This window comes from Petaurus breviceps, unplaced genomic scaffold, assembly GCF_028583685.1.
Source record: "Petaurus breviceps papuanus isolate PSGF00001 unplaced genomic scaffold, PetGlider_PUasm1.0 216, whole genome shotgun sequence".
Classification (NCBI taxonomy): domain Eukaryota; kingdom Metazoa; phylum Chordata; class Mammalia; order Diprotodontia; family Petauridae; genus Petaurus; species Petaurus breviceps.
The window spans coordinates 5,546,916-5,571,401 of record NW_027185867.1 but is presented as its reverse complement, the minus strand read 5'-3'; the positions used below and the strand labels follow the sequence as shown (position 1 = coordinate 5,571,401).

General features: G+C 41.4%; 1 protein-coding gene across 1 annotated transcript in view; it reads left to right on the top strand.

Moving 5' to 3' along the window:
* Nucleotides 1-1,290: 1,290 nt before the first annotated feature.
* The window catches only part of IL17RA (interleukin 17 receptor A), a 25,298-nt gene continuing 2,102 nt past the window's right edge, over nt 1,291-24,486 (top strand). Inside the window, 13 exon segments of the mRNA XM_069094315.1 lie at nt 1,291-1,554; nt 7,328-7,352; nt 9,722-9,868; nt 11,074-11,198; nt 13,785-13,911; nt 17,362-17,409; nt 17,790-17,953; nt 18,563-18,646; nt 19,454-19,541; nt 19,690-19,701; nt 20,400-20,501; nt 21,952-21,993; nt 23,553-24,486. The exon segment at nt 23,553-24,486 is cut by the window's right edge and continues 4 nt beyond it. Coding sequence (XP_068950416.1) covers nt 1,420-1,554; nt 7,328-7,352; nt 9,722-9,868; nt 11,074-11,198; nt 13,785-13,911; nt 17,362-17,409; nt 17,790-17,953; nt 18,563-18,646; nt 19,454-19,541; nt 19,690-19,701; nt 20,400-20,501; nt 21,952-21,993; nt 23,553-24,486 — 2,033 coding nt within the window. The 5' untranslated portion in view covers nt 1,291-1,419.

The following is a 24,486-nucleotide window of genomic DNA, read 5'->3' as shown; positions in this document are numbered from 1 at the left end:
ACAACTAAGAGAGTATTAGTAACTTTGGAGAGAGCAGTTTTAGTGGAATGATAAGATCAGAAAACAGATTGTAACAGGTTGAGAAGACAGTGAGTAGAAAGTGGAGGCACCTATTGTAGACAACCTTTTCAAAAATTTTAGCTACAAAGGGCAGACTAGATATAGGATGGGAATTAGCAGGGATGGAAAGATCAAATGAAAGTGTTTTTGTTTTTGTTTTTCCAGAATGCGGGAGACACAGAGCATGTTTGTAGATAGTATGGTCGTAGACAAGGAGGTAGAAGGGGGAACCAGATTGTCTGGGTGGACAGATGACAGACTTCGGGGACGCTTTAAGTAGTTAAAGTCCTGGAGACAGCCAACAGTTACAGTCAGCACTTTGGGTGAGTGAAAGCCTTTGCAATCAGAAGTAACCAAACCAACCTCTTGGTGGGGAGAAAGACAAAATTTTCTCTTCTCTTCACAAACCCTGTAGAATAGACTATGCCATCTAGCAATAGCACTTTCTTCAAAAGAGAGTACAGCCCTGAAAAAAGAGTCACGGTAAAGAGGTGTCTAGGTGGATATAGAGGCCTGACCTGAAATCAGAAAAACCTGAATTCAGCTCCAACTTCAGACACTATCTGTGTGACCCTGGGCAAGCAACTTAACCCTGTTTGCCTCAGTTTCCTCATCTGTAAAATGAACTAGCTGGAGAAGGAACCAGCAAACCACTCCAGTACGTTTGCTAAAGAAAACCCCCCAAAAATGCGGTCACGAAGAGTCGAACACAACTAAACAGCTCTGGAGGAAGATCTCATTTCAGTCTACTATTCGCTATGTGACCTTGGAACAGTTCATTTCCTTTTTCTCGGTCTCTTTTTCATATAAAATGAGGAGACTTGGGTTAGATGATTTCTGAGGATTCTAAATCCTAAGAAGTAATAACGGGAAAAGATAAGGTAGAGTGCTGTCTTTAAACGGGGTACGATTTGACTGTGATTTCATTGAGACTCCCAGGTGAGGAAACTCCTACTAATGCAAGTTAGTATCTTCTCTGCAACTTGTAAGCTGTGAAAGTGCATAGGGCCAGTCAGTATGTCCGAGGTGGGACTTGAACTAGAATTTGCTGCCTTTGAAACCAACTCTCAGTACGATGTGCGTCATTATTTTTTTTAATGCAAAAGTATAGTCAGTTAACTTCAACCTAAGTTTATTCACGTGCGCTGGGATCTTCCATAAAAGTAACTTAGCCAACCAGAGTACTAGAGGAGGTGTGGCAGGTAAAGGGCGGGCAGAAAGAGCAGAAACCCCGCCTGCTGGAGCCAGCCGAAAGCAGGAAGCAGGGTGCAGAGGAGCTGAGTCCGGCTGTCATCATTGCGGGGAAAGCCCCTCCCCGCCTCGGGCCCCCCAGCCACGGCTGCCTCGGGCTCCGGGACTATGGGGATTCTACTCCCGGAGTCGCCCGGACTCCCGCGGCAGCTTCGGCTCCTCCTGCAGCTCCTGGTTGTGCTGGCCCCGCTCGGCTCGGCCCTGTGGATCCTCGACACCCCGGAGCCAGTGTGCTCGCAGCCGGTGAGTCCGTGACCCCCGCTCAGAAAGCCGGGTGGGAGGGCAAGGATGGACAGCCAGAGCGAGGGCAGCTGAGGGGGAGGGTCTGGGCTGGGAGAGTGAGGGTAGAGAGAAGAACCAGGGGCCGGGAAAAAGTACAGTTTGGGGAACGGACAGTTTTGTTGCGGAGGCAGAAGTACGAAGAGGAAGAAAACTCCCTAGGGAGTCTACTGCCCGGACAAGGAGTCTGGAAAACGATCCTTCCGTGGGGTTGCACAATCCTAGATCTAGAGCTGAAAGAAGCCTTACAGATCGGTCATGGAATCAATCCGAGGGCTCTTAACCTGTGGTCTGAGAACTTCCAAGGGGTCTCAGGATAGATTTAGGGAGGTCCTGAACTAGGATGGGGGGGGGGGGGAAATAACATCTTTTAAAAAATATAGTTTCCTTTGTAAGTCTGTGTATTTTATTTTATACGTTTTAAAAGGATAAATCTGTATTAACATGCCTCTATTAAGAGGCAGCTAGGTGGCACAGTGGGTAAGAAAAGCTCGACTTGGAGTCTGAAAGACCTGAGCTCAAGGAAACATTTTCTAGCTTAGTGGACCTTTTCGGTGGGCCCTGAATTCTGACCTAACAAGTTGTGTAACCTTGGTCAAGCCGCTTAACCTCTTTCAGTCTCAGTTTCCTCATCTGTAAAGTGGGGATAATAATAGCACCTACCTCACAGGGTGTTGTGAAGACCAAATGAGACAAGCAAGTTGTAACCCTTAAAATGCTATATAAATGTTATTATTGTTATTATTATTACAATACAGGGCCCATAGGCTCATCAGACTTCCAAAGAGGTCTATAATACAAAAAAAAGGTTAAGAACTAACCCCCGAAATTTTACAGATGAAGCAGTTGAGTCTCAGAGACTTGCCTGCCTTAGAGAAATGACAATCTAGTTGCTAAAATTACTGAAGTCCAACAAAGGGCCGATCTCACAGGTATGCAGTTACAGTTTCACACTGTTGTGGGTAAACGACGCTCATTAATTCAAAAGACATTTATTAAGCTCCTAATATGTGCAAGGTACTTTTGGGAGCAAGGGGCTGCAGGGGAGTGCAAAGCTAAGTGGCAAGAAAAGTGTAAAAAGTGGAGGTTTTTCGAACTGACTGACAAATTGCATAATTAGGGAGGCAAATCTGTCTTAAGTCCCAGGGTCTTCCAAGGTCCACTTGGAAAGTGGAATTCTGGTTCCTTACACATTCAGCCCAGAAGTGGATGGCTATTCTCTTGCCTGTGGTTGGCTCCTTGTTACCTTGGATCTTTAAGGGAAAAAGGGGGAGGGAGGGAAATTGCCAAGGGCCAGCATCATCTCAACCATCACTGAGGAACCTTGAGCCCCTGGTGTGACTAAGAAGTAATGGCCCAGCTGTGGTTTTTGAAGCAGTTTTTTCAAGCTCTCCTGAGCATTGGATATCTCCAGCCCAGAGGCGGATCCCCTTCCTGCCCCTGGCCAGCACCCTGTGGTATTAACATGGGGTGTTTGTTAATATCTACTGTGCTAAGCCTTCAGGAAGTGTGACACACCTAAGTGTCAGTTAGTGGTCTGTACTTCGGAAAGCATCCTTTTTAAAAAATAACATTGTTTCAGTCTGCTGCACCCCATACATAAAGAAGAGTATCTCACAATTAGAGATGGGAGGGGCTTTAGATATAATTTAGTCCAATCCCCTTCTTTTATAGATAAGAAAACTGAAGACCAGAGATGAACTCAGGTCTTCTGATGCCAAGTCCAATATTCTTTTCACTATTCTGCTTGGTGTCTGAGTCAGAAGATAGGAAATAGAAAAATAGGAATTCTTGTTCTCTGAGTTGGTGGATGATTTGCCAGCTGAGAAGCAAAAGGCATTGGTTATTTGGGGAAAGTTTGAGTGTTTTTTTTTCTCTTTTTTGTTTTTGCTTTTTGGAGGGCAGTTGGGGTTAAGTAACTTGCCCAAGGTCACACAGCTAGTTTTTTTTTTTTTTCCTGTTAAGTGTCTGGGGCCAGTCCAAACTCAGGTCCTCCTGACTCCAGGGCCAGGGCTCTACTCACTGCACCACCTAGCCGCCCCAGTTTGGGTGTTTTTTTTTTGTTTTGTTTTTTGTTTTTTTAAGCAATTGGGGTTAAGTAACTTGCTCAAGGTTACACGGCCAGTTATTTCTGGGTGTGGTGCTGAGCGTCTGAGCCCGGGATTTGATCTCCAGGTCGTCCCAACACTGGAACCGGTGCTCTTACTCGCTGAGCCACCTGGCCGCCGGTTTGGGTGTTTTAAAGTAAAAATGTGAAGGATTTGAAAAGATACTTTTATAGGACCCTCTATGATTAGCTGAGGCAAGGAAATATTTTCTAACTTATTGGACCTTCTTGGTAGGTTCTAAGGCTTCCCTATGAAATCTGCAGACTCAGCATTCATTTAATTAATTCATTAAATACCTATCATGTAAAAACCACTATAGACAATGTGTGCTTATACAAGGTGTTGTGTACAAAGCTGTTGATACAGAACCTTATAATCTAATAAGGGGAAAAAGGACATGTACATAAATGGATGATGTATAGAGGAATAGTGAGAGAGAAAAATATGTAAGGATCAGATCAGAGAGAACCTTAAATGGTGAGCTAAAGAATCTGGACTTTATTGAGTAGACAATAGAGAACCATAAAAAAAATTTTTGAACAGGGGACTAACAATGGTGAGAATGAACCAGAGAGAAGTACTCATTAGTCAAACTTTTGAGCTCTTCTAGACCCATTTCTCTGGGATACTTGTCAGGGGAAAGAAAAGGGTGAAGTCTGTTGTCTATCTCACAACTCTCTGTGACTATGTAATACAAGTGTAATTATCCCCCTTTTCAATTTAAAATGGTTAGATTCAGTTTGGTTAAGCAATATACCCAAAGTCATACAACTTACTAGTGCTGAATCCAGGATACAAACTCAGCACTCCCAGTTCCAGGCCCAGTGCTTCCTAAGCTTACATTATCTGGCTTGGAAATGTTGTTTTGTATGGAACCATCCACATTCTCAAATCCAGCCCCAGTTACAGATTACTGTGTCCGAGACAAAGTAGTTTTGTAGCCATGGAAGAAAATAGAGTTGGAGGTGTGGATCTCTGTGTTTTATAGATAAATTTCATCTGGTGATCAAGTCCACATCCTTGGCCTTGCCAACACTGTGCTCTCACTAAGCCTAACCATTAAATCATTCATGAATGTAAATTGTGCAATATAAAACAATAGCCAACAAATACAGGCAAATGAACAAGATTGTTTTTCTCTCCTTTAAATTCCTTCCACAAGTTCTTAAAAATGCCTTGCCAGCTGTTGATATGATTTATTTTAATGTTACCCTTCTCTGAGGTAGGCTGATATGTGTTTTTTCTGATGCTGCTACTCTTAGAGAACAGTAGAGGTAGATGACCCTACTCTTTCATCACTGTTCACTTATTTATTCAGTGAACATTTGTCAAACATCTACTAGGTCCTAAGCATTATGTTAGATGCTGAAGAAGAGTAACAAAATTGTACCATCATTGTCATACAGTATCAAGCATGGAGGTGGGAAAACAAGTGTTGAAATCAAGGAACAGCAAGTAGTTCTGTTTGGCAAGGAAAGGTAGATTAGGAGGGGTGGTTTGGTTAAGAGGGGAGATTGTGTATGGGACCAGAGGGAGAGTAAGCTAAAAAAGAGGTAAGCGGTCTTGATCCTAGAGAACCCATGATGAAACACACCTCCCTCTTATCTGTGGAAAAGTGAGGGAGTACAAATATAGAGTATTTCCTACACTGTCAGACTGTTGCTGTGATCATTGATTTTGTTTAGCTAAGTCTTCTTCATTTAAAGAGTGAGAATAATGTGGAAAGGGGTAAATTGGGAAATGATTCTTGTATAAATGAAAAATAAATTTTAAAAACTTAAAAAAGAGAGGTATAGTCCAGATTGTAAGAGGCCTGGAATGCCAGGCTAAGGAGTTTGGTATTTATTTCTGGCCTGAGAGATTCATCTTCCTGGTCGTCTGTAGCAAATGATACTGTTGGCCACTCTCCTGGTTACTCTTTTCCCTCCGGGTTTTCTGAGTATTGGTGCCTCCTGCCTCTCTGGTTTACTGATTCATCGTCTGGGTCACACTCACGACTTGTGGGGTGCCCCTCAAGACTCTGCCCTTGGGCCTTCTTTTCTCTCTCTCCTCTTCTTTGGCTTTATCAAGTACAGTTCCTATCTCTATGCAGATAGCTTTGAAATCAGTATGTCCAGATGTGTATATCGAAGCTCCAGTCCAGCATCACTAACTGCCTATTAGGCATGTCCATCTGGATGTCCTGTAGGCATCTCAAAATTCGACACATCCGAAACAAAATTCAGGATCTTTCTCTCCCAACCTGTTCATTTCCCAAGCTCCTCGATTGCTGCTCTTGTGGACACCCAGGTTCACAACCTTGTGACCAGCCTCAGCTCCTCACTCTCTTCTGGTGTGTCCTAGCAGCCGCCAAATCTGGTCATTTCTATCTCCACAGAATCTCTCAGCTCCTCCACCTCCTCTCCATTAGGCTGTGCCACCTCAGTCAAACCCTTTTGGCCAGACTGCTGCAACAGCCCCAAGTCTGTCCCCTCTTCAACATCTTCCACACAGCGGCCAAAGTAACTTCCCTAACAGGCAACGATCATGTCACACAGCCCACTCCACACTGCCAAACTCCATCGGTTCCCCCATGCCAGTAGATTCAAATGCCACTTCCTTTGTTTGGCATTTAAAGCTTCTCAGAATATGGTTGCTTCCTCCCTTTCCAGTCCTAGATATACTGTCCTATTCACCATTCCACATAAAGAACACTCCATCTCCAAAGTTTTGAGAGCGTAAATGAGGTAACTAAATGTAAAGCATATAATAACATCAGTTATTATCATCATCATCATCATCTTGTCACCAGCCTTCCAGTCTGGTGATGAGCATTCCCTGAGCCTTCTAGCTCAAGCAATGTTTATAGAGCTACACAAGGGTATGGTGGTAAATATTTAACAACCAGCTCTCCAGGAAGAAAAAATCTATGTACACACACTTGTAAGTTAAATCTGCCTTATTAACACTTCCTTAAGTCTAGACAATCAATAAAACAAATATCAATCCTGATTTATAGCAAGTATTGATTCTAAGATATAAATGCTCACACTGAAAATCGAACAGTTTGGGCTTAAAGCTGGCTCTAGCACACTCCTGTAGCATCTTTATCTACAGACCTTTATACTTGCTGTTTGCTCTGCCTGGAATACACTCACTTGTCACCTGGTTTCCTTCAAGATGTAGCTAAAGTAACAACTTCTGTTTGAAGCCTTTTTAAAATTTGATTTCATTCCCCAGACTCTTGTTCCCTCCCTCCCATAATCTAGTATTTTGTATACAATATGCTGTATATTTTGTGTATACATGTTATCTCCCCCACAGAATATAGGTTCCTAGAGCATAGGGACTGTCACTCTTTTCCTTCTATTGCTAGCACTTAGCAAAGTGTCTTAATAAATATTTGTTGATTGATCAGTAACCACAATGTCCTAAAGCAGTGGCCTGTCTCTGGCTCTCTGTCTTGCTCCAGGTGCCATATCTGTCCTTCTCACTGTCTTAGGCAATATGGAAAAAGGATTGGTGGGTAATGGATGTCTTAAAAGCAGCCAAAGCTAAGAGAGAAATTTCATTCAGGGGATGAAGGAGGGGAAAAATCTCAAAAGCACTACAATTTGTTAGCTATAACTAACTTCTTGTTTCTCCCACAGGGTCTAAACTGTACTGTCAATCAGAGTAAGTCATCCTTTTCTTTTATTTCTTTTTTATATATTAATAAAATGATAATCATTTGCTGAGTTCTGGCAGCAGCACATTACCCTAGTTACCAACACTTTGGCTTTCAGGTTTACTAATGTACTAATGGATTACAGTTAATACTAGAAAGAATCCTCAAGCTGGCACAGGTATGCCTTACTTTAAGAATGCCTCCTATGCCAGTATGAACTTCAAAAACAGATTACAATTATTATTAGCTTTTTTAAAAATTCACCAAGAGTTTCCATTAAAGAGCCACTTCCCAAGTGAATTTAAAAAGATTCAATTGAAATTCATTTATTAAAATGAATTATTATGTAAAGCAAAATACATCTATGGTTTTGCTTGTTTTGTTTGGAACTAGGGAGAAGGAGCTTTTGGGGAAAGATTTCAGGGATTTTGTACCATCAAAGCTCTTAAAGGAACTTTGTCTCTTCCTGGTCTAATTTATCCACAGCCTCCCAATTTGTATGCCCAAAGTACAGGTCTGACTCTGTCACTCCCCTGCTAAAGAAGCTCTAGGACCAAGTAATAGCCTTCTCTGTTTGGTATTTAAAGCCTTTCTCAACCTGACTCCAAACTGCCTTTCCACCCTTACTATATATTACATGTTAATCCCAGGGCTCCCTGAACTCTATGGTCAAGCCAAACTGGTCTTCTTGCTGTTCTAACTATACAATATTCCAGGTCTTATCTTTCCCAACTCCATGCTTGTGAACAGGCAGCCCCCACTTCTCCCCCTTGTCCCCCTCCCCGCCATGCCTAGAATGCACTCTGTCTTAATCTCAGACCCTTAGGATGTGCTGGACTTGGAGTCAGAAAGATCTGAGTTTGAATCCTGCCTCAGACACTTAAAGTTTGCAACCCTGGGTAAAGTCACTCAACTCAGGGGGTACCAGCATCATAAGTTGTTGTGAAGATCAACTAATTAACCTACCTATTATTAGAATCTCTAGCTTTGGGGCGGCCAGGTAGCACAGCAAATAAGAACACCGGCTCCAGTGTCAGAACGACCTGGAGATCAAATCCCGGGCTCACATTTAGCACCCACCCAGAAACACCTGGCCGTGTAACCTTGAGCAAGTTACTTAACCCCGATTGCTTAAAAAAAAAAAAAATCTCTAGCTTCCTTCACCTGCACAACTGCTTGTCGTTCCCTGCCCCCAAATTACCTTGTATTTTTTTTGTCTTTATTTTAAATACACTTCTATGTGCATGTGTTGTTTCCCCTTCAATAGAATGTAAGCATCTTGAGGCCAGGGACTCTTTCATTTTTGTCTTTGATAATTCACTACCCCACACACCTGTCCATTCTCCATTTGGACAGTTCTGATTGCTAGGAATATTCCACCTCATAGTAAATTGTTTTGCCTCCCCATAACACCAACCATTTGTTCTTAGTTTCTTCTCCAGAAGCAAATAGAATAAGTCAAGTCAACAACAAACATTTATTATGGTCTCACTATGTGCCAGGCACTCTGTTAAGTGTTGAGAATAAAACACAAGCAAAAAGAAAGACAGTCCCTGCTCTCAAGGAGCATACTTTCAAATGGGGATAGACAGCACATTTGAAACAGAAAATCTGAGGCAGGGAACCCAGTTGGGGGGAAAGAAATGAAGGTCTGTGGCTGTGGTGGGTCCAGGATGGTAGAGAAAGTCCAGAGAGCCAGAGTGCAGCCTGGGAAGAAAAGAAGAAGACATAGCTGCCCTGGCTAGCCTCCCTAAAATGGAAGTTTGGGGAGAAATCAGACAATCAGATGAAAAGGGCCTGGAGGTAGAGGGTGCTTCCAATGTAACACATAATCCAGGAATGGAGTGAGCTGCTTCTTTATCATCACCATCATCATCATCATGATGTTCATGTGGTAGCACTTAAAGTTTACAGAGCACTTTATATATATATATATATATATACACATATATATATATATATATATATAAAATTTTGTTTGAACTTCACAAGAACACCAGGACAGATTGTGTTTAAGTGACAACGCTTATGATAAACTCTCTCCTCCATAGGATCATTAGGTATTTTAAAACTGATCACATGGCCTAGAGCAATCAGAAAAGTCAGCTCCCAAACCAATTAAATTTAGGATCACAGATTTTGAGCTAGAAGAAAACACAGAGGTCAGTTAGTACAACCCCTAAAGTTTACAGTTAAGGAAACAGAGGTTTAAGTGACTTCAGAGAGGTTAAGGTCACAGAGACAGTAAGTGGCAGAGTCCTATCTGAAGCCCAATGCTCGGGCTCCCATTTTAGCTTATCCTGCCACAGATTTTTACTTTTCAGGCAATTTGGCCCTCCCCGCCAGGATGCAAACAAAAGTTTTACTCTCATTACAGGTACCTGCGTGGCAGCCAGTTGGATCCACCCTCTCAACAAGACTCCCTCAGACCCCAAAGATGTCAACATCATGCTGGGCTTTGAACACAGCAAAAATGGAGACCTGTTTCCCGTGGTGCACATTGAATGGAAAGTTCGAACAGATGGTAAGTGAGGAGGTGATGTTCAAAAACGTTCCAAAGCTTCATTATTTCAAAGTTTCATTATTGAAAATAGAATTTTGGCATCCAGTTCTGGGTCATAGAATCATACAATTAGAGCCAAAAGGGACCTCAAAAGCCATCTGGTCTGACCCATTGTCTTCTAAATGAAAAACTGAGGCCCAGAAGCATCAGGGCACCTGCCTAAGGTCATACAGCTCATGAACTGTCAAGGCAGGAATGGAACCCAGATCCTCTCATTCTCAATCCAGCATTATTTTCATGAAGCATTTGTCTACATTTTTGTTCATTAGTAATACTTATTTATAAGTAAGTTCTTCAAAGCTCTACTCTATGAAAAGCATTGTGACTAAGTGGATTTCAACCTGGCCTCAGAAACAGGAAGGCTTGGGTTCCAAACTCATCTCTGATGCACACTGACTGTGCCCTGGGCAAGGCTTTTAATCTCTCAGTGCCCTGGAACAGCTCTCCAAGACATTGGTAGAAGTTTTCTTAGTGGAGTTCTCTATACCAATGACATCACAGTTCTGGCCCCCTCTGAAACAACTATCCCATACATTCCACAATCTCCCCGTGGAAATGACACTAATACATTGATCCTTTTCTGCTGAGCCAGCATGAAGTCTTGTTCAGCCTTGGCAGATGGGCAAGTGGTTATTTACCAAGAAGTCCCTGGCAAATAAGTACCAAACATTTATCAACTACAAGCAGCCCATATTTTTGTTTCATTTTCTTTGGCAAGGATGGTGGTGGGGAGATGCCTTCCCTTTCCCCAAGAGAGGGTTAAGTCACTTTTAAGGATGTGCATCATGATCTGTCTCCCAGTTTAGGAAAGGTAGGGCTCATTATCTCTAACTAACCACTGACTTAGAGGAAAAAGCACTCACATCGTGCCAGAGAAAGCCCAAACTTTGTTGCTCACACGCCTGCATTGGGAGATCCAAAGAGCCCCAGTTAAATATAGTTTGCTTCTTTTGTTACTCTCCAGGGAATGAGGATTTAGAAAGCAGGAGGGATTGAAGCCCAAGTGTGAGCTGAAATGTCTAAACCGGAAATTAAAAGTTAAGTAAGACAGGCAGGATTCTCACAACACTGACCAGACATTGTGAAGAGAGGTTGGAGGTGGGGGGAGGGGAGATGTGGTGAGAGAAGAAGAATGGTTTGTTAATCTTCCTCCTTTCCTTTGGCAGGCAGCATCCTGTTTCTTCAGGGCGCTGAGCTTTCAGTGCTACAAATGAGCACCAATGAGCACTTGTGTGTTGATTTTATATTTCTAAACCAACTTCGGGAGCAACTGAGACCGGATTTGAATAGGGTGAGAATTTAGTATTGTCTTTTCCTTTCATATCCTATGACCAAAAGATTGGCCTCTGTGTATTTTCAGAGCACTGTTCATGTTTTATTTTTTGAGGTGATGTGGAAAACTAATTTTAGGGGTAGTTCCTTCATCCTAATCAACGCATTGGACTCAGGGAAGAGGACCAGCTAAATAATTTATGTAGGAAGCCTGATTCTTGATTGACTAAAAGTAAGCCTGGTTATCTATTGGATGTATGACCTTGGGTCAGAATGCCCAGGTGGCCCAAGCCCAAATCAATCTAGGGCAATGTAGGATAGGGAAGATGGGATTCTCTTTGTCAGGCATTGTAGCAGAGTAGGCAGTGTTGGTCTCATGGTCAGGAAGACCTAAATTCTAATCCTGCCAAATTACTTAACCTCTCTCAGCTTGTTTCCTCATCTGTAAATGGGGATAATAGGAAGTACCTCACAGATCTGTTGTAAGTACCAAATGAGATAATCTATAAATGTTCTTTCCACCAACAAGGAGAATATTATGCAAATGCTCCAGGTTTAGAGTCAGGGTGACATCTATAAAGCACTTTGCAAGCCTCAAAGCACTATATACATATTAGCTATTATTATTATTATTGCAATGATGATGATGTGGGGGTAGGGCACAAAGGCGCTAACACTTCTGGTCTAGAGAAGAAGTTAGCTAAACTCTGTAGCTTAGGAACTTTAAGTACTTCCCAGCCTCGGAATGGATAGTTTTTTTAATCACACATATAAAATTACCTTTCTCTGGTGAATTATTTCTGAATTTGTACATTTTCTTTTCCCCTGTAAAAATAAGCTCTAGAAAACATACTCTTATGGTTTGTCGTGTGTGACTGTGTGTGTGTGTGTGGCAAGTAGATTAGAAGGGATCAGGAAAGTGAAGGCTGCTGTCATTAGGCATTTAATTACCAGTGCACTGGAAGATAATCAGGAATCAGAAATAGCAGATCCCTCAGCCTGAGGATCCAAGGAGGATCAGGGACCTAGAAGAAAGAAATGAACACATGTTAAAGTGTCTCCAGGTATTGAGCTAGGCATTTTTTAAAATATTGCATTTGATCCTCACAACAACTTTGAAAAGTAGGTGCTGTCATTATCCCTGTTTTACAGCAGCTAGGATCACAGAGCTAGTAAGTGTCTGGGGCAGGATTTGAACTTGAGTCTTCCTAATGTAAGGCCCAATACTCTCTTCACTGAGCCACTTAGCTGGCTCTAGGCTCATAATGCCATAGAGAAGTCATTCTACTTTAATTGGAGTTCAGTGATCACTGTAAATATTGAGAAAGTAATGAAATGTGAAAACCCTGGAGCTTGGTCTCCTGAATTGGTTCCAAAGAAGAGCCATAGGAAAGCTGGTCAGCAAAATCCTTCACATATGACTAGAAGGTGATCCCTATCACTGGACCAATGCTACCAGATAAAGCTTTCCATTTAGGAAAGCATTCTTCATACCACCAATATGGATTCCTTTCTCCACCCCCCAAACAAAGATTTCATCCAACTCTTTGAGGATTCCAGAGAATACAGAATGCTCCTCACCTGATAACATTGTGTGCTGTACCCTTTCATGTATCTCTTTATTAAACCATACTGAAAGGAAAACAGGTTAGGAGAATAGCATTATCTGCTTAATTTCCTCTTGTTCTTGTTCTCGTTTCTGATTAAATGGGGGCTTGAGAAGGGGAATATACTCGAGTAAAAAACTCTGATCAGCACAGAGTTCCAGCCATGCACGCTAGAGATGAACTCACAGATATATGAACATTCCACCATTGAGCTGGCTGCTCAAAATTTGGTTACTTCATCAGTGTGACATAATTTGATTTCTTTGAAGCAAGGCAAGACTGTTTAGTTCTTAATGAGTTAAACTTCCCACCATTCCAAGGGACTAAGGCTCTTCATTTTTATTTTGGGGGAGGTTAAGGGATTTTTCTAATATCCATGACAGGGCCAAAAATAGAAAACAAACCTGATATCCTCCAGTCAGCCCTGGCTCCTTGGGTTGCACTGCTTTACTGATACTTAGATCTTTAGTACTGCTAGTTAGATAAAGGGCAGTGACCCAAGGTCACAGGATTTCGAGTGAAGTCACCTCCTGTGACCTGCTAGAATAGTTAAGAAGGAACTTTCTCATCTATGCCCTGAAGGTGCCTGATTCCCAAGAGGAGTTTGTGTGTGACCTCCTGTATTCCCAACCCTGCCAAATTCCCAAGAAATTCCCAGGCCTGGCCCCCTCTCTAAAAGGTCAGAAGGTATCTTTCTTATAGCCCCAACTGTTATTCCCATGGGCCCATGAGGCTCTCCATTGCAATAGCTGCTCTAGAGTTAAAGGTCATGGAATGAGTTAGTTCATCTCTTGCCTCAAATTCTCCGCTACCTTGTGGTTCTTGGAATTCCATACCCATAAACAACTCCCAGTACCAGTGAAAGACTGAAGATTAGAAAAAATAGATTGGTATCTTTATAAGATTTGGAGGTGTGGATGATCTTTTCTAAATCATGAATGGAAAAGATATTTGGCCATAGTATCCACCCCTTGACCTCTCTTCCCTCTCTTTTTCAGTGGCAATTCACATTCAGTAACTTTGTGGTGGAGCCTGGCCATGAATATGAGATAATAGTGCATCACTTGCCCAAACCAATGCCCAATGGAGATCCAAACCATGAGTCTGTGCATTTCCAGGTGCCTGGTAAGAGACCTTTCCTCACTCTACTTTCTGGCTCTTAAGAAGAAGTTGTAAGTTGTTTAGACTTTAGCTCCTCTACGCAACAAAACCCAGACAATTATTGCTATTGTCAAACTGCATCTCCCTAATGAAGAAACAAATGTCAAAGATGATGGATTGCTCTGCAGTGTCTTACTTGAAGCCTCATTCCCCTCAGTGCAAGCTGAACCCCTTTCTTAATTATTGAGAAACCAGCATTGGGCAGGAAGGATCCCAGGACAGTTGTACATATGCAGAAATCCCTCCCTCCTTTTAGGGAGTAAAACTAATTCCAGGGAAACCTCACCAAAATCACCCGGGGTCAGCATGTCTTGAATAAACTACCACTCCCTAATCATAATAATGGCAGATGTTTCCCATAGCACTTTAAGGTTTGAAGAAAGGGCCAAATTAGATGACCTTGAAGGTATGACCTTCTAGCTCCAGATCCTATGTATAATCACAGCTCTGTAAAGTAGTTTTTTCCCCCCCTTTAACATATATTAATATTTTGCTAAATATTTTCCAATTTCATGTAAAAAAAATTTTAACATTCTTTTTTTTAATGCTGAGTTCCAATTTCTCTCTTCTTCCTATCCCGATCTCTTTAAGATGGCAAGCAATTGGATATCAAGTATATATGTGTGTGTGAAGTCATGCGAAACACATTTCCATATTAGCCATGTCGCAAAAGAAAACGTGCACAAAATCCTCAAGAAAAATAAAAAGGCAAAAAGTATGCTTCTGTCTATACTCAGAGCTTATTGGTTCTCTGAAGGTGAACAGAGTTGTTTTTTTTATAATGGGTCCTTTGGAATTGTCTTGGATCATTGCCTTGATTAGAGTAACTAAGTCTTTCACAGCTGATCATCATTATGACATTACTGTTACTGTGTACAATGGTTCTGCTGTGAGCTAGGTTCTACAGGGACATTTTCACTACTTTTCAGACAAGTCAAGGGAGGTTCAGAGAAGTAAGAGGTCATCACATAACTATTAAGTGTCAGAGGCAGGATTTGCTCCCATGTCACTCCTGATTCCATCCTTCTTGCCCCTGAGTCCTGCTGCCTTCCACTTAAGTTGATACATATCATAAGATCCTAGGATCACCTAGGTAATAAATAGCTAAGGACAAATTTCAAACTTACATCTTTTGCAATCAATAATCTTTCATACCTGGACAATTGCATTTGCTTCATAACTGGTCCCTAATTAACACATGTTTACTGAGTACTTACTCCAGGCAAAACATTGCCCCTACTTCCAATCCATCCTAAAAACATATATCCTGGAATCGTGAAATTATAGAATGTAAGAACTGGGAGGAACCTAAGAAAACATCTATCTAGTTCATCTGCCTCATGTCACAGATGGAAGAAACTCAGAATCAAGAGAAGAGAAGTTATGGGTCTAGGGTTGTATAAATGACAAATGTCATTTGCACATGTCACCCATCATCTTCTCAAAAAACTGTTTTCACATTGTTATACTGTCTAGGTCCAATGTTTATCCAGGTACTAGAGATGCCTCTGCCCCCCATGCCCCATCCATACACACACACACACACACACAATTTTGTCCCAGCCTTCTCCAGATTCATCTCTTGCTTCACTGTCTTTTGCTCCTGCTATGTTCCCTGTGTGGAATTCTCTTTCTTCACATACCAAAGTCCTCTCTTTACTTCAAGAACTAATTCAAACTCCACCTCCTGTGTAAAGCCTCCCCTGATCACTCCAGTCATCATTGAATTCTCCTTCTGGATTCCTATACCACTTATTGTTGGCGCCATTTGCTTTGCACTTAGTGTATACTAAATATTATTGTAATATGCCCTTTTTTATATGCACAACCTGCTTTCTCAGCTAGATTTTGAAGTTCCTTTGAGGGCTCAGGGACCATGTCTTATGCCTGTCCATAGCCCTGTGGTCTGGCATGTAGAAAGTGCTCAATGTTTGTTAATAATACTGTTGAGCCCCTCCTTTCTGGAGTACCACTTATTCCCAACCCTTTCCCTAGTACCAGAGAGGGAACTGATGCAGTAATTCTTTTTTTAATTTATAGAATAAAATAAACATTTCCATAACAGAATAATAAAAAGATGATTGCATATGAAACAGCAAATCTATTGTGTACATATTATACACACATATAAAATCATTCTATACATACTTATTTATTAATTCTTTCTCTGGATGTAGACAGCTTCTTCCTTCATATGTCCTTTGTGGTTAATTTGGGTATTTATAATAGTCAAAATTACTTATTCACTCAAAGTTGTTCTTAAAACAATATTGCTGTTACTGTATACAACATGCTCTTGGTTCTGCTCATCTCAGTCTTCATTATTTTGTGCAAGTCGATCCATGTTTTCCTAAGATCATTGATCGCATCGATTTCTTATAGTACAGTAGTATTCCATCACAATCATATACCACAACTTGTTCACTCATTCCCCAATTGCCAGGCTTCCTCTTGATTTCCAGTTCTTTGCAGTAATTCTTGTTCCAGGCCTCTTGTAACATTTCTCAAGCCAAAGAGAAAACATTGAGATGGAAGGGAGGCTGAGGAGGAGAAAGAAATGAGGAATGGAAAAGTGAGAAGATTACTACCAATGAATCAAAGGCTTTCCTATTTTACTAACAGTAAGTGAAGGCAATCTAGAAGGCAAGAAGCTGTAGAGATGGACTAGAAAGAGTCCATTTGAAATGGTCTCAAGAAAAATGGCCTTATATCAAAACTGTCTATTTATAGCATTTGTAGCAGCTCTTTTCGTGGTGGCAAAGAACTAGAAATTAAGGGGATGCCCATCAGCTGGGGAATGGCTGAACAAGTTGTGGTATCTGAATGTGATGGAGTACTACTGTGCTATAAGAAATGATGAGCAGGCAGATTTCAGAAAAACCTGGAAAGACTTACATGAACTGATGCTGAGTAAAGAGAACACTGTACATAGTAACAGTAACACTGTGTGATCAACTGTGATTGACTCCTCCCAGCAATACAACGTGCCAAGGCGATTCACAAAGACTCATGACAGAAAATGCTATCCACACCCAGAGAAAGAACCATGGAGTCGATGCAGATCGAAGTATATTATTTTCACTATTTTTGGGGTTTTTTGTGGCTTTTCCCTTTTGTTCTGTTTCTTCTTTCACAACATGGCTAATCTGAAAATGTTTCCATGATTGCACATGTATAACTGATATCAGAGTGCTTGCAGTCTTGGAGAGGGAAGGGAGAGAGGGAGAAAAATTTGGAACTCAAAAAAAAAAATGAAGGTTGAAAACTATCTTTACATGTAATTGGGAAAAAAATAAAATACCATTTGCAAAAAGAATGAAAAGAAATAGGCTACTGCTCCCAAGGTTTGGAGCCTGAAAGAATCTACCTCCCAGCCTGATATCTAATAGATTTTCTTTTCTTCCTCCCTTGCAGACTGCAGGGACCCCAGAATGAGAGTGACTACCCCCTGTGTGAGCTCAGGTAATTACTGCCTTTCTCCCCTTTCCAGGGTTGTTGAGGTTCAAGTTTGAGGTGGGGGTGGGAGACAGAGGAGGTCAAGTGTCCAACCCCTAAAAAGGTACCTAATGATCATCCCCTCTACCTCCTCTCTGATCTAATTTTTTTCTAAGTTTTATTAGGGTCTTCTGTTTTTCACAACAGTCATTTCCTAAAGCAGCCCACCATGCCTTTCAAAACTTTCCCTTATAACAAAGAAAAAGTTAAACAAAACCTAGAAATGCAGCAATTCCATCTGACACTGTACATTACATTCTCTACCCATAATCTCCTACCTCTCCACGGAGGGGATGGAAGTTCTTTTCATCGGCTGTCTTCCTGTCCCCTTTCTGCATTCCCTGCAGGAAGCCTGTGGGAGCCTGGTATCAAAGGAGAAAGGCTAAAGAACAACTCCCTCCTAGTGAGTTTTAACCTGTGGAATGAATCAACCACTTATAAGATCCTCGTGAATGGTTTTCCAAACACAGAGACCAGGAGCTGTTATGAATACCATCAGTCCTTTAACCAGGTAACTTCCTCTTTGAGACCAGCCCCCAAAAAACCAACTATACCCTAATGACTTCCTCAGGTGGTCTCAATGCAAAGCGTGCTAGACTGGGACTGGGGAGACCTGGTTTTGAATCTGCCACTAGTTATTAATGTTATAACATTAATTTTTATTTGATGTTTTTATATTATGTAATAATTTTATTAATGTTATTTAAGATTTACAAAATGCTTTAATACATTATTTAATTTGATCTTCACAACAACCCTATGAGGTTAGTGTTATTATCCCTATTTTACAGATAAGAAAACAGAGGTTAACCAGGTTAGTGCAGGGCCAAATAGTTAATAAATGCCCAAGGTAGGATTTGAACCCAGGTTTCCTGACTTAAAAGTCTAGTGTTCATTTCACTACCTTTCTTATTAACTCTGTGACTTTGGAGAAATGATTCCATCCCACTGAAGATAAATTTCCTCATCCCTAAAATAAACAATTCTGGTCCTCCCTACCTCACATACCCAGCCCCTAAACTTCCACTGATGGCTGTCCTTTCATTTTTTTTCCCTATGTCCTTCCCTATCCTACCCTGCCTTTCTCTTCATTGCCTTCTCTTCTTCCCTTCTCTCCCAGTCTAGACAAGAAGATTTCCACCATCGGATAAATGTCACAATCCCCTTGCAAAATATGAATGCCTGCTGCCAGTACAGTGTACAGGTAAGACCCTGAGTGCAGGGAATGGCCCTGTCAAAGACAGCAGTGAATGGGTTATACCTTCCTGCTATGGGGGTCAGGTGAGGAAGTCACACTGGCCAAAGGGAACTCTGAGGTTGTAGGATTATTCTCTCTCCAAGTAGAGAAGATAGATTCTCTGCAAAAAAAGGCACTCTAAAATGTTCTCAGTGCTCCCTCTCTACCCTATTTGTTTCCATCCCAAAGTAATCTACCACATGGACTTGGGCCAATTTGCGGTAGAAAATTAGGAGTAGAAATCTGCTAGGCTTGAGAAGAGGAGTCTTTGATCTTCTGCTTGTTGGGAGATCCTGATATAAGAGTTACTTGGAAACCCTGTGGTACATTTCATAGCAACAAAACTCTCCGTGCTAAATTCAACAGATGACATTAGTTCAATTTGTTTGAGTCAAACCACATGGTTGTTATTTCCCTAAGTAACAGAAGGGCACACTTGCATGTGTGATCACCTACATTTTTTGTGTTATTTTTGCTTACTCACTTTGGGACTTTCTTTAATTTTTGAAGGGAGGTTGCTTGTAGTGTCTTTGTGCCATTCTTAGCTGTATATTTGAATATTTGTGGGAGTTGGACATTAAAATTTATGAGTATGCATTTTTTCTCTAAACTGAAAGAAACTCTCTTGTAGCCAACATCTTGTCCAGACACTCCTTGAAGAGTCTCTTGTTTAAGCAGGGCCAACCATAGACAGTCAGTCAACAAGCATTTACTAAGTGCCTGGGACACACCAGGTACTCCAGGCTAACTTTCTTGTTTCTCTGTTACCACCAGATCCAGCCCTTCTTTAAGAGTTGTCATAATGACTGCCTTAGACACACACTGTCCATCCCTTGCCCAGTGCTGCCATCACCAACACCCAGTAAGATGGGTCCCTTCATACCGGGGTCATTGCTGGGGGAGAGGGGGAGTGGCTGGAAAGGGGCAAGAGTTTGGGCAGATTCCCAGTCTGTGTTCTGGATGGTTTATAACTTTTTTCCCCTTTTGTCCTGTCTTTGTTCACTTTGCAGCCTGCCCTCCAGGTAAGCAAGCACAAGCCTTGTCCTAGAGTTCTGCACAGGGACACAAATATGCCATGTGAGTAGCCACCTTTTTGAGACTGAGACAGTGGAGGGGCAAGGTGGCCCTAAAAGTTATTTGACAAACACTGCCACGTTGCCTGTTGTACGGCCTGCTGGGATGTTCATTACCCTTTCTGTGTCAGCTTTCTCATTTGAAAAACTCAATCCAATAAGTATTTATTAAAGGCCTCCTATACATTGAGAGTGCCATGGAAGTTTAGATGTGATACTGTTGATCCCTGACATTATAGAGCATACAGGGTAATGTAATAAAAGCCCACTTTTTTTTTTAACATTTTAAGGTTTTACAAAGCACTTTCATCACAAAACTGAGATAATACAATTATTATGACTCTCATTTTAGAGACAGGGAAACTGAGGCTATGAAAGGTGACATAGTCATAGAGATAGTAAATATTAGAGTTAGTACCAGAAGCCAGGTCTCCTGACTTCAGAGTTCAGTGCTTTTTCCATTGTATCAGACTTCCTCTTGCAAAATGTCGGAAGGTAGAATTATTAGCATCTGTGCATATTGGTAGGGATCATAAACATTGATTGATTGATCCAGAGAGGATAGACTCTAGGACCAGGAAGGAGGGGCACAGGGTTGTTAGGTAAAGTCATTCCTTCTATCTCTCACTGGTTTCCTTTTGCTATAGATGATGTGTCACTGTGGGTTTATTGGTTTATCACTGGCATCTGTATCCTGCTGGTGGGGTCTGTCATACTCCTGGCCATTTGCATGACTCAGAGGAAGCCTGGTAAGGAGCAGAGTAGCTGAGGCATTGAAATGTCCTTAGCTTTTAGTTTTGTGTTTCATCTTATTGCTGCCCCCCTTTTCCTTCTTCCTGATGCCCCAGGGCTAAGTACCCTATATAAGACTGAGGCTTTACCCAGATCCTTTCATTCCCAGATCACATAGAGGCCTCCTCTCCCTCTCTGTCTCTTCCCTATGAGCACTGACCACAGATAAATTCCCAACAAGTTCTTACTAGGATGGAGTTCCCCTAGAGTGAAAGGTCAGTTAGCCACAAATGAAATGCTATACTTAATAATCACTGTAATTAAAGCGGAGGATGAATATTTGAAATTCTCACCGTGTTCCTTGTAATGCTACATATATTCTAAGAAAATTAAATACTGGGCCTGAGGTTCAGAAGGACTTGATTCCAAATTTCCTGACCAGTACCCCTCCTCTATGTCACCTGAACACATAATTTTACTTTTGTAGGCCACAGTTTCCCTTTTCCCCCCCAAAAAAGGGCAGGAAATTATTATAAAAGGAGAATAATTATTGGATAATAAAGTCTTGATTATCTAGTTAGAGTGACATCCAGATCCTTTAGTTCTTGATTTCTTTATTATAAGAATTTTGATGGGGCATAGGGAAAAGACAGGGAGAAAATTTGTAACTCAAAATCTTGTGGAAATGAATGTTGATAACTAAAAATAAATAAACAAATTGTAAAAAATTAATTTTGACCATTTCTTAAAGAGTGAATGGTTGATAAGAAAGAAAACACTATTTTGTCCCTTTTGCCCAGTGTAAACAGCTCTGGCAGGGAAAGAGGCTGAAAAGGTAGAGATTGAAATGGATCTTAAATATGTACTTTGATTTTTTTCATGGACATGGGTAATTCCATTATCCATGCAGATATGCATATTAGTAAGGGATGAATTTCTTCTTTTTTTTTGAGCATTGCATTACTGTGGTTTAGGATTGCTTAAGTAAGACCATTTCCCTTCCTCTTCTCAAAAAATATGAGGAAATATCAATAAAGAACTGCTTGTAAACACTTATCTGTGCAAGACTTAAGCTTTTAGCACTGATGCTTTTGGGGAAGATACACTCCCTGAAGTGCACATTCTAATTATGTGTGGAATAGGAAGAGTATGGGGAATTAGGTTGAAACTGGGCTTGGTCTCAGATTAGGGCTGAACATTCATTTATTTCATTGTTCTAGACCAAAGTCAGGCTTCCTAGGTAGCTCCTGCCATACCTCTCCCCCTGAAATTATGCAAGGCCCTTTGGTAATCAGTGATACTTTCCCCTCTCAGCTTTTATAGCAATTGAGATTAGGGAGAGGAAGGCATGAATGCAGGAACTCTCCCTTCCTGGTTTTTGCTGTACCAAGTCCCCACCTCCTTCTAAGAGAGTTTAGCATAAGACTACTCAGTCCTTTGTTACTCTAATATATTGTTTCATTTTAGAGTTTTCTTCTGATAAATCTGAAAATGACACCAAACACCCTGGTAAGTACCTCTTTTTTGTTATCATTTATTTATATGCTTTTGGTCTTTCTTTTGGATTGGGGTTTTTTGGGGGGTGGATTTTTTCTTAAGAGAGCAGCAATACTAAGGCTAATTCTTATTATACTTTGTGTGTAACAGCTGATCCCTTATCATAGGCCATTCTAAGATCCCTTCAAGAGAAGTCTCACAAAGGACCTATTCCTCATAAAAGCCCTCAAGATACTTCCTTGAATCCACAGTGGCATTTTAGGAAGAGTGCCTCTCCTAGGCAGAGAAGTCCCAAACATCAAGGTAGAGAAAGAATCATTATAGAGAAAATCAAGGTGAAAGGATAGTATTTTCACTGAATACGAGTTGGAAGAATTTAATTCGATTCAAATCAACATTTATCAAATACTTATTTCATGGGAGGCACTGTGCTATGTATTGAAGATACAAAGATATAAACAAAACAATCCCTTTCTGCCCTTAAGGAGTTATTTTACTGACAGGATATGACATGTATACAAATAAATATAATACAAGGTAATTTGAGAGAAGAAAGAGCAGAAATAGTACCAGTAATGAAGAAGGCTTCAGAAAGGAAATGCTTCCTAAACTGAGCCTTGAGGCAACGTAAGGTTTATGGAGAGGGGGGTATAATCAGAACATATGGAATCACTTGTATGAACCCTGAGAGGCAAGAGATGGAACATTTGGTTCAGGGAACAATTATTGGTCTCATTTGGCTACAACACAGATTGTGTAAAGGGGCATAATATGAAATAAGGTTTAAAAGATAAGTTGGAGCAAGATTATAGAGAGCTTTAATTGCCATATTGAGGAACTTTTTCTTTTGTATCCCAAATAATATCCCAGGCCCATCAAAGGTTTTTGAGTAAAGGAGTGGCTATGACCAGACTTGTGCCTTAGGAAGATTATTCTGGCAACGTTATAAATGATAGATTGGAGGGGCAGAGATTAAAGGCAGGGAGGACAAGTAAAAGGCTTTAGGAAAAATCTTAGAAGCCATGTGGTTCAACCCATACATAAACAGGAATTCCCTGTATAACATTCCCAACAAGTGACTATCCAACTTCTCTTTGAAGTCCTCTGGTGATCTAGAGCTTACTACCTCTCGGAAGTCTCTCAAGAGAGGTACCTCTGCATACTGAATAGGTTCCATTTTGTGAGCCTTCCCCTTGATTCTTTTTAAAATTATGACAGTAATGAAGCATAATGTTAAGGGAAGTATGATGAGTACTAAAGAAGAAAGGAGACAATTTCCTGGAAAAGATAAACATCTTTGATGTTTGTGTGTGTGTAATAATACAATAAATAGTGCAATGAAATGTTATTATTCTGACTACAAAAATAGGCAAAGACCTCTGTGCTTAGGTCAAGTATAAATGAGCTCCCTTGGTGCAGCATAGTACAAAGCCTTAGGCATTTGACAGTCTCAGCAGACAGACTGGCTCTTGAGTTTGAGCTCCATATTTCAGTCAAAGGTACCAGCATTGGAAAATATACCGATTTAAATTATTGGGGGGGAACTATTCTTGGTTGTTGTTTTTTTTCAGATATTCCACCTCTGGACAACCAGACTCCTCCACCCTTAAAGCCCCGGAAAGTCTGGATCATTTACTCAGCTGATCACCCCCTCTACGTAGATGTGGTAGTCAAGTTTGCCCAGTTCCTCATCACTGTCTGTGGTACTGAAGTCGCCCTGGACCTGCTAGAGGAGAAGTTGATCTCAGAAGTGGGAGTCATGGCTTGGGTGAGTCGACAGAAGCAAGAAATGGAGGAGAGCAATTCCAAGATCCTCATCCTGTGTTCCCGAGGCACCAGAGCCAAGTGGCAGGCAATCCTTGGCTGGGAAGAGTCTGCTGTTCAGCTCCGCTATGACAGGTGGAAACTTGCTGGGGACCTATTCACAGCTTCCATGAATGTGATCCTTCCAGACTTTAAGAAGCCAGCCTGCTTCGGCATGTATGTGGTCTGCTACTTTGATGGCATCAGTGATGAGGCTGATATCCCTGACCTATTCAACATCACCTCTAAATACCCACTGATGGAGAAGTTTGAGGAGGTTTATTTTCGGATCCAGGAACTAGAGATGTTTGAACCAGGTCGGGTGCACCGGGTTAGGGAAATCACTGCTGAAAACTACCTCCAAAGCCCAAGTGGCTGGCAGCTCAAGGAAGCAGTACAGAGGTTCCGGGAATTTCAGATCAAATGCCCCAACTGGTTTGAACAGGAAAATCTCTGTTCGGAGGATGAAGATAATTTGTCATTACTAAGTGAAGTGATGATTGAGGAGTCACTGTTACCACCAGGAGAGAAAATAATGAAACAGGTGCCTGTGGTACAGGAGCCTTCTCCTGGGGACCATTTGGTGGTGGACCTCTTCATCAACGAGGAAGAAAGGGTCTCTAGACTGGACACTCAGTTTCTGCCCCAAGGGGCTACTCTCACCCACCAGACAGTAATCCCCATAGAGGATGCCCAGCTGAC